The following is a 10,707-nucleotide window of genomic DNA, read 5'->3' as shown; positions in this document are numbered from 1 at the left end:
AAAGAGTGGTGATGTTTTCCTCTAAAATGGTAATTGGATTCTCAAGTTTGTGGGTTATATCAGCCATGGACCAGACAGTTTTATCACCTAAAGATAACTATCAATATGTACATTTGGCTGGACCACTTGAGCTATATTGACTCTGATTTACCCATTAGCAATTATACTTTCATGCTTGAACTGGAGGGATGAGGAAGCAAACTGTCTGAATTTTGTAATTTTTTTAAGCTTACCAGCATAATTATCAGCTCTGCTCAGGGATAAACTGTGTTGTTTTGATGAAACTTTAAAAACTTGTCTTTGTTTTCTTTCTCCAAATCTCCCATCTGTCAGGGCATGATTTTAGGTCCTTCATTCACTAGACTGTTGAGCTGTTGACTGCAGCTGAGAGCTCCATGTGTGAGTGATGCTTAGGATGCTTGGCATGTGCACCTCTGTGTGCCTTGCAGAGGAATTTGGTGGAACTGAAGGAGACCAGAGTGAAGAGTATAAAATGCCATAAAAATTTTAGTTGTAAAACTCATGTCAGAAACAAATCTCAGGAGAGTATATATAGTTGGAAAACAGATTTGTTTGGGGGGGTTTTGGGTGGTTTGTTTCTTTGTTTACTTTTGGTTTTGGGTTTTTTACCATTTGAATATCTAGGAGAATGGGTGCATGAACAAATAGCTTATGTTTTTGGTACCATGACACTTGCTCCAGTACCTCTCTCTTCTCAGTCCTTACTCTGGCCAGTGTACTTCTAGTTCCCTGTCTTAGCCCTTTCTTTCTTCTTTCCTTCCTTTCCTTCTCCAGGGTGTCAGTGGAGAGGTGATCTCCAGCACAACATTTCTTTTCTGAAAAGTGTGGTTTTCTGGGTGCTGGGCTCTGGTTTTCTGCTTATAACCACTGAACAGGATATGGAGTCCTGCAAGAGCATGCAGCCCCCACCTGGGAGTAATGGCATTTTGTCCCTGGCATGGCCAGGGGCTTCCATTAATTTCTTAATTATAGAAATGGAATATTTTGTGGTCTGAAATTTTATTTGTGGCTGATGCTACCTTCTAACTTTAGTAGTAAATGGGATAACTTTAAATTAGTATGAACACTTGGAAGCTGCCTCTTTCCAGTTTACAGCTATATCTTTGGTTGTATTGCATGAAAATTTGTGATTTACTGTCTTAAAGACCTGGAGCAAATATCAAAAGCCAGAACAAGGGATGCAGTTATGAACATAAGCCCAGATGAACTGTTGGCAAAGCAACTTGGAAGTGGTTTTATTTGTATCTTTCCATCTCTTCACATTTATGGTTAATGGTTTCTGTATACAATACAAGTACAGTATCTAGATGTTAGACCATCTGGAATACATACGGTATATTTGGATAAATGTGTGGATCCTGTATCACAGCACTTGAAATCCTAGTGTCCTCACAAGTGAGTTGTGTTATTTATTAGTCTTTTCCATTAAGCCAGAAGGATCTGTCACATCTCTACATCACCCATAGCAAACCACTGGCATTAGTGGGTGTGGATTAGACAGGCAGTTGGGCCTCTGTGGATGACAAGGAGCTACTGTGCACTGAAGGACACATCTGACTGAGGTCTGCAGTCATTTCCTAACAATCCGTTGGTCCAGTTTAATGTGACTCTGTTGAGAGTTGGATTGGAGCACTGAGACCTTTTTATTCATGTGTAGCAGCACATCCACTGTTTATGCTAGTGCTATTTTTTTAAGAACATATGGTTTGGATATGTTAAAATTTACAGATCTGGGTTCTAACCAGTAATGTTCTTTTTCACTAGAAGGCTGTAATAAATGCCTCTCAGGTTAGAAAGTATTCCAAGGAATGGAATTGTATTGGAATGGCAGGCCTTCTTTTTTTCTTCTAAAAATAAAATAATAATTCTGTAAGGCTGAGAGAATTTATCCACTAATGCTACCAAACCCTATTTTTAGCTTTTCCATGGAGTTAAGAAATAAACATATCCATCTGGGCTGCAGAAAGAAGAAACTTCTTCTACATGTTTGGGGTTTTTTTGCTTCCAAGGCAAAAAATTCTTGTCTCAGTGAGATAAGTAAGCTTGCCCATGCTGTTGGCAGCATTTTAAAGAAAAATATTGCTGGTGAAGCTAGAAGATCTCTGTGGATAACTGTAAAATGTTCACCGTAATGTAAAATGGGGTCTCTCTTGCAAAACTGACCAAACAAAAAATTAGGGGGTGGCCTCTTTAGAAAAGGACCTCTTCATTTCTTTGCCTTTCTATAGTAAATGCTGTTCATGCTCCTAGAACTTTTTTTTTTTTTTTAATTCAATGCCCTGCTGGCTACTACTTTATCCCCACTGCACTGAGAAAGGGAGCTGGGGGCAGAAGGGGGACAAAGTGGGAATAAGGAGAGAAGCTGGAGGAAGAGTTTGAGTCACCTCGTGTGAAATGGATGCACAAGGATGAAATTGCTGTGATGCTTTAGCTTTCAAAAAGCTAAATTTCAAACACTATCTGCTTCATCTCACAATAAAGTAGAGCACTCAACAAGATAACAAAAATGGCTGGTGAATAAGACAAAGGGTGATGGGAAATATACATCATTCCAATACACCATTCTCTCCCTATCCCTTGTGCTTGCATTTAAACGCTATGCAGTGGGTTGGTTACTCTGCCAAGGAAAAGCATTGCCTGTGACTTCTCTTCAAAAACAGCTAAAAGGAAGGGCTTGTTCAATGTTACTTCCAGGAACACCAAGTCTTCCTTCTGTGCTGTTGGGTCATCTTTCTGATCTGTTCCATCACTGGTCAGTTTGAAAAAGGCTTTATTTATTACCTGTAGGGCAAAACATATGAGTAAACCCAGAGTCATCAAAACATAATGAAGAGACAAATGATGGTTTAAGTGCTTTCTAGCACGTGAAGGAATAATTAACCTAGGTGAGCTGTAAGCAGCACAGGATAGACTCCATGGACATTGTACTTGTTCCTTAACGTGAAAAAGCTCTACAACTGCTTGTACATTTGGGCTGTATGAAATCCTGGTACCCTTTGAAGCCCCTGATAGAGCTTCCAAGGTAGGACACTTTGTAAAAATAAAATTCAATAGAAGTAAAGGCACTCTAATTATACTTCTGGAATATATTATGCCTTCTTTTTATGAAAGACAGCCATCTCTTTCAAGCTTGGGACATGAATGCTGAAGCCTGTTTTCAAGTAAGGTTGTGTGCTGCATTCACCTCTGTTTGTCATTTCTGGGAGCAGTCCCAAAGCCATGGAGGATTATCCTCAACAGCCCAGTAGCTGCAGCCTCTACTACTCACTCCAGCTGCAGTGCCTGGAAGTGTTTCAGCTGGAGGTGGTAACAAATCATAGAATCGTCAGAATGTCTTGGATTGGAAGGGACCTCTAAAGGCCATCTTGTCCAACTCCCCGACAATAAGCAGGGACATGTAACACTCAACAGATGGCTCAAAGCCCCATTAAGCCTGATCTTTAATGTCTCCAGGGATGGGGCCTCCACCAGCTCTCTCGGCAACCCATTCCAGTGATCCACCACCCTCTTATCAAAGAACTTTTTCCTAAACATAAATCTACCCAACATAAATCTACCCTTCTCTAGCTTAAAACCATTACCCCTTGTCCTGTCATTACATGGTCTTGTGAACAGGTCTTTCCCAGCCTTTCAGGTACTGGAAGGTCACTATAAGGTCCTGCTGAAGTCTTTTAAATGCAGTCTAATTTGTGCTCTGAGTACCTTGCATGTTCAGACCTTAAACTTCATCTTTGTTGCACATTGTATTTGCTGCTGTGCTAATTCAATTTTGACATTTGGATAGTTCAAAGCAGAACTGCTGATGGGTTAATCTAGAAAGTATATGCTATCATTCAGTCATCTGGGAAGTCCCCTACTAGGATGTGTCCCACATTCCTCTGACTGGTTTGTGCTAAGTAAATTTGTACAGTTAAAGAGGCTGAAACTGAGCAGGAGGCATAGTTTTTAGATGCCAGCGATGTGTACTGTACCTTTCCAACTGTTAGATCTGAGTCACTTATTTGACTGAGATCTGCCCCCTTCCCCAGTAGTGTAGGCAGTTCCATATCTGCAAGAAGCTCCTGTAGATCAGAGCTGTCTTCTACTGTTAATTCCGGCAGCGTTAATTTAATTTCTCTGCAGAAAAGAGAGAGAGAGAAGTGAGAGCATGCTCTCCTCTCTGAGAGCAAGTTGTTGGGGCAGTCCTTGGAAATGCGCATGTGAAAACAGCCACAAGAAGCACTTAGTATGTGAAGGACAAGTACCAAGGGCTGATGGGTGTCGTGTTACTGTTTCCAAGTGGGACGTTGCCCTAAATCTGCCCCAAGAATACTGTTAAACCCCAGATCATCCCACTTCATGGGTCCTGTGTGGCCAGCTGTGGAAAGGCACTTTCTTATTTCTTTGTAACACCCCCAAATAATAAGCTGATCCCATTGAAGTTGAGCTCGCTTGGAATGAGGCCCCTGGGGCTTGCAGGTGTTTCTCCTTGTGCTGGGTGTGAAGCCTTCCCTGGCAGGACCTGACCCCCACCAGCCAGCAGGCCTGCACTGTGCACCTGGCCTCCTGCATCCTTACAGGAGGGTGCATGTGCCCAGGCTCTACCTTGGGGAGAGCTGCTGAAGCCAGGACGAGGACTGCAACGGCAGCTGGGATTCCACCTGCTCCAGGGTGCTGCCATCCATGGGCTGCAGCAGCACCAGAAGTGCAGTCTTGCTGATGGGCACTTCCACCACAGAAAAAGTCCCACTGGCATCAGTTTTGTACTTGAATGTTCCTGTGAGTGACAACATAGGGACCAAGACCTTCGTGTTCGAATCCACCCAGAACTCCTGAGGCTCTTTGAGCTGGGAGGCTTGCTTCACATTCACTGAAAAACAGGTTGAGAAAAGAGAAATTGATTCTTCTCTTTGCCAGTATATATATGTTTCTAAAACCAACACACTGGGCATTAGGCAAGGGCTGTGTGTATAACGTCATGTTTAACTCCTGTAAACATATGTATCCTGCCTTTCATATGCCTTCTGGTGGCATCAGGCAGAAGCTGGTGCGGGCTCACAGCTCAGGGACCACAACCATACTGTTGCCACAGCTGCTATATTTCTGCTGGCTTTGTGACCTTTCCTAGGCACTGTATTGCTGCTTACTTGGTTGCCTGCTTCCTCACAGCCTGCCATGTGGCTCCCAGTTGGCTATGAGTTTTTACTTTTAAAAAAAACCCAAACTGCAAAAAGCATCCTACCACATTTCCAGTTAAAACTGACCTTGTTGAGTGTTGTCTGGTCAAAAGAGTTTAAATTGGACAAGGTAAGGGCACCTAAGATAATGCGGTCATATGGTGCTATTTTAATTCTCTAGTTTGTAATTATTTTGCAACTTACAAAAAATAAAACCAAAACAAAACAAGCAGAGTCTATCAATACAGTATGCACCTGATGTTCTGCATTGGATCCTAACAGGCAGTCCATGCTTGGCAGAAGTCTACAAATGTAAAATCAACTGTATGGAAGCAAACAGTGATTGAGAACATTGGAACATTTCGCTGTTGTTTTATCTGGATTTCTGTGGGTTTTGTCAATCCTATGTCTGTTGATAGCATCTCAGGAGCACGTGTAATGTTTCAGACCACAAAAAATGTACTTTTGCCTTTCTAAAGCTATAGGGACAGACATGGACCGTGACAGCATCAGCTGTCATGGTTACCCCTCCACAACCGAAAGGCGAAGCAAATGCTAAAGGAATCTCTTGTGTTTATTAGAAGATAGTTGCTTATCTAACTAATTTGTTCTTTAGCCAATTTTCTCCATCCCATGTGTGGAGACTATAAGATCTCGTGTACCCTTCTGAGAGAGAGGAGGCAATAGAACTGACCCAGTGACTTGGCCCCTTGAGCAAGTGTTCCTTAGCTAACAAAATTACAAGTTTCCAATAGAGAAGAAGAGGGGAAAAAAATTATGCTAAAGGAAAACTCAGCTCTTGTGACCATGCCCAAGTCTGTTACACGAGAAGTATTTTGCATCATCTCTATGCTAGACATCTCACTGAAGAGAAAGCTGATGCTCACAGGTCCCTGAGGAGCTGGGATCAGTCAATAACAGCAGTCATGAAAGGCAAAAAAACCCTGATACCCAGTTTACAGGTGGGAAAATGAAGTCTCAAAAGTATTTCATGGGCACCAAAGCTCCATCTTCAGCAACAGATGCCAGCCTGGAAACTACAGCTCACTGCAAGTTTTCTGAAATAGAGTCACCAGTATGCAAGCTGTCCTAAAAAATCAGCAGTGCCACCTCATACCTGCCAAGCGGACGTCCATCGCGAAGAGCAGGTCAGTGGATGGATCTGTGTCTGTCAGTAAGTGCCTGCTTTGGCCCTCGCTTTTGGCCTCCACGAAGGCATTTATTTGTTTTGCTGCCTCGCCTGGGTTTGTAAAGTCAACAGCTCTGGCGTAGAGGACATCAGTGGAGGGGACCAAGTCCTGCACAAATGCTTGGTATAGAGGTAGGCCAGGAGCAGAGAACAGGCAGAGCGCCTTGGAAAAGAGCAGCCCCTCCTCCTGGCTCTTGATGAGGCTTTCGATTGTCCTCAGGCTGGAAAGCACTTTGTGTCCATCCACCCTGGAAGTGCAGTCAGGGTCTCCAGAGGGAGGAACAAACCCCAGCAAACCCTGTAAATCTGCTGCTGTCTGGTTTGAGGCGCCCAGGTAGAACGACACCAAGGAGCCGTAAAGACTGGTTGGGGACAGGAGCACATTTTGGCCCTGCCGTGCTCCCCGCAGCTCGCTGTAAAACCTCATGCCCAGGACATACACAAAGTCCTTCAGGTAGCTCAGTTTCTGCCTCCCACGGCCACTCAGGCTTGGGGCTTCCAGCTTGTCTTTGTCATTCAGGTCATCTTCATAGGCAGGTGTGGCTTGAGACTCAATCGAGATGGGGACAAAAGTTTTCTTTCCCTCCTGGGCTAGGCTTTCCAGCTCCTCACAGGTACTCTTGTTGAAAGAAAACAAATTGAAAGGGTGGACATAGACCCGGTCACAAGTCACTGCGGTGAGGCACACCAAGAGACAGAGAAGGTTTGCTGCCAGCTTCATGATGAAAAATTGCTTCCACGGTGTCTGCTGAAAGTGAGAGTGGGGAGGAAAGAAGCCTGATCAGCCTGTTGTAAATACATTTTCTCTTACTGAGAGGGTGAGGTGCTAGTGCTGCATTGGGGTTACAGAGGTTTTAGTGCTGGTTGATCCTACTCTGTCCCACAAAAAGCCCAGGGTGAGAAGGCCATCAGTTCAATGGCAGCAGGTGGGGAAATTCTAAGCACAGCTTTGACTCCATTACCTGCTGCAGTACCCTAACCGGTTAGCATGGGAACCAGTGTGGTTGTGCGTGCTGGGAGTTAGGCTTGCAAACCAGAGTGTACTAATTCTGGCCAAACATTATAGTAATGTAAGTACACTGCTCCTGGGACCTGATCAGAGCTGTCTCTGCAAACTGCTGCACTAAATCTTGCTGACACCAGGATGGGCTAAGCGATTTGACAGCTGTTATGCAGGAAGGGGGTTTGGGAGCCAGGTCTCTTAAGGTCCAACTACTGAACGATTCTGCTTTGTATGTTTAGTCAGCACAATACTTGGCACTAGCAGAGCATTTTGTGTTTTCATAGCCTGGTGCAAGCATTCCTTCTAGCTTCTAGGCAAAAATGCTCAAGGCTTCCTTATACAAATGTGGTAAGACTGAAACCATTTTCATAGTACCTTCTTTATCCAAATACAGAGTGAGAAGGGGTCAGCTGAATTTTACCCTACTGTCCAGGCAGCCTTCTCCTGTGGTAAAAGACCACCTGCTGCTCTTGCTTTTTTTATGATGAGGAGAGAAATTTACTTGGTGTGGATGTTGCTGGTGTATCATTAGCCAACACACTGTTATTCAGAGCTATATTTTTATTCTACTAGTCATTTCTTGTTGATTGTAACTCTGTTCACCCTCTTTTGCCCTCTCCAGTCTCTGCAGAGAGAGTACTCTGTCTGGGTAAAGTGCTAACAGCCTTGCCAGTAACCAAGCTCTGCTCTCTGCCTTCTTTTTCTAAGATTTTTTGAGTCACACCAATCTGTCAGGTAATTATGGTAGCCTGAGCCTTTTGTGAAAATGCAGGCCAATGTCTGTCCCACCAACACATTACTTTACACAGGTTGGAAGAGTCTGGGTTTCAATACAGCCTGATTTATAACTGCATTCACTTCACTGAGGGATTCCCAAGTGTTTTCATGCCTAGTAATTCTGTGCTTTGCAATATCACCACTCTCTTGCAAATACGAAAACCAAGATGCCCAGATGCTTGGTAATTAGGCATACCTTGCTATGTACATATGCCTGCTAACATGCACATCTGCATTCCCAGGCTGTAAGCTCCTATCCAACAGCTTGGTTTCCCACTGGGATTTCTGTGCAGAGCCATCGTGTGTTTCTTGTCTGCTTTCTGCACTTACCAGATTGGGACAGTGCAGGAAAACAAACCCCAAAGCCACAAACCAGAGGCACTGCACTTCCTACTCTGTTTCCTCCACCATGCAATTCTTGGAAGCATTTCTTAATTCTTCCTCTAGCAGCAAGGAAAATGACTCTGTGTCACCTGGTCAGGCTGTGTCATTAGGAGCCTAGAGGTTACTTTTCTATGGCTTCCAGATGTCAGCTCTTTTCTCATGAGCAGAAAGAAGAGGGGCAGTTCCCACTGCCAGCACTTACACTAAACAGCAGCTGTGGAAACCCAGTGTGGCTCATTTCCCTAAAGAAGTCTGCCCAGAGCCTTTCAGAAAAGCACAAAAATTTGAGTTGAAAAATTGACATTGGAGGTAAATCCAGTAAATGTGCTTACTTGCCTCTGTCCCAGTGTGTGTTGCCCCTCTGACGCCGACCCCCGCAGACAGGCTCCTTGTGATTCCTCCTCCCCCTGGAGCAGTGCAGTGTGAGTGCTGGTGGACTTATGCCCTTTCCACAGGGGGGCCCTTTCCACACATCTGCAGTGACATTGCGCAAAGCTACTTTACATCACAGCTTGGGAGGCCAGAAATGTTAGCTCAGGCCAGACAGGACCTGATGAAACCTGAGCACAGCTTAACACCAGCTGCTTAGAAAGTTCCAGGGATGGATACACAGCCTTTAACCATGCCCAGCACGTCTGCGTTGCCTGCAGTTACACATTTACAAACACAGAGACAGGATTTTTACTATGCAGAAGAACTGATTACAGGAGCTGAAAATAACTCAGCTCATTTTGTGCCAGACTCAAAGAAATGCAGATATCTCTGTACTTGTATTTGTTGTAGAGTTGAACCAGATTTTTTTTTCTTCTCAAATGAATTGCTTTTAATCTCTAACTTGCAGCTTGCCACCCATCAGTGAGTGGGACATTTACGCCACTGTAGAGTAAAATGATTAAATTCTCAATGTTTAGCCTTTCTTTCCCTCTTGACCTATCCAGAAGACCAAAACTGTGTTATTTTTCCTAATAGAAAACAGAAAGTGTTAGAAAGAGAGGATGATAGCTAGATAGATTAGGCTGCCGGATCCAGATCATCGAAATGTCATCCTTCTCAGCCTCAGCTTCCCAAGTCTTTGCCTTTTTGGCAAAAGGGGGCAGATTCTGAGATCTTTCTGCTGCTTTTGAAATGGCCCTTCCATCTGGCATGCCCCTTCTTCCTCTTTAAGCAAACAGTGGGATCAGACTGAGTCTTGTTGAGTGCCCCTGTTGTAGTTAGTTATTGAAATCCCTTGTCTCTAGTGGGAGTAGTGGTGATTTAACATCCATGCCCTAATTTCAGAGGGCAAATCAGGTGTGGTTTGTACTGCAGTCCCTAGCTGCACATTGACTTCAGGGAGAAAGCTGAGAGAGGGAGATGTTTTCAGTGCATCAGGGCAGTCAGAGCTAGTGTTGCTGAAGGTGGAGACAGGGACAGCTGAGTCCTGCCAGCCCAGGCGCTGTGTGCTGGGTGCCTAATGCCAAAGGGATGGGAAATTTCTGTCTCTGCAGCCCTGCCTTTCATTTAAACAATCTGATCACCTTAGCTCTAACGAGGTCTGAAAGTGGTTCTGAGCACAAGCCCATATGACATGCTATCATGCACATAAGGCTTAAATGACCAGCTTTAAATATTTCAGGTCTTTTGTCCTCTTGCTGTCTGAGCATCTCAGTCGAGGAAGCATCTGGCAACAGAACAGTCTCTGAGCATTTGTACTGTTTCCAGACAGCTATAAAATGCACACAGCCCAGCCATGGATCCAGGCAACAGGAGAACTGTTCCTCCATTAAAAATGGATTTTGCTCTGCTAAATGCTAAAAGAATTCTCTGGGTTATGGATTGCAGTCCCCCTTCTTTCTTCTCTCCCTCAGATAGTCCCTCCTGCAGGTAGGTTGTGGGATAAAGCTGGTCCCTTAGAGGCCAGTGGAGGTGAGGGTGGGATGTGTGACAGCACAGCTCAACTCTGTGTCTCCTGCACCTCCACCTATATGAGTCCACCATGAGGCAGTAGGCACCGCCAGTGTGCATGAGTGGCCAGACCACAGCTTGCCTGTGAGCTACATCTGGTCTGCTATATCCTCCCAGGTAAGGCTTGAACCCGGTGAAAAAGCAAACTCAGCTTGATACTCTCACTATCTAGGACACAGAAACCAAGACTATTTCAGTGCAGGGCACCTTGTGCTCTGTAAAACTCTGAAAAG

At 44.4% G+C, this 10,707-nt stretch overlaps 1 protein-coding gene across 1 annotated transcript; it reads right to left on the bottom strand.

Annotated features, from left to right (window-relative positions):
• Positions 1-2,610: 2,610 nt before the first annotated feature.
• Positions 2,611-7,087, bottom strand: AGT (angiotensinogen (serpin peptidase inhibitor, clade A, member 8)). Its single transcript, XM_010004227.1, has 4 exons — positions 6,295-7,087; positions 4,606-4,870; positions 3,993-4,137; positions 2,611-2,802 (listed from the first exon to the last, which is right to left on the bottom strand). The coding sequence occupies exons 1-4, from the start codon at positions 7,085-7,087 to the stop codon at positions 2,611-2,613; spliced, it is 1,395 nt and encodes a 464-aa protein (XP_010002529.1).
• Between the last annotated feature and the right edge of the window lie 3,620 nt (positions 7,088-10,707).

This window comes from Chaetura pelagica, unplaced genomic scaffold (genome assembly GCF_000747805.2).
Source record: "Chaetura pelagica isolate M959 unplaced genomic scaffold, ChaPel_1.0 scaffold708, whole genome shotgun sequence".
In the NCBI taxonomy this organism is placed as follows: Eukaryota; Metazoa; Chordata; class Aves; order Apodiformes; family Apodidae; genus Chaetura; species Chaetura pelagica.
This window is presented reverse-complemented; position numbering and strand designations above follow the sequence as displayed.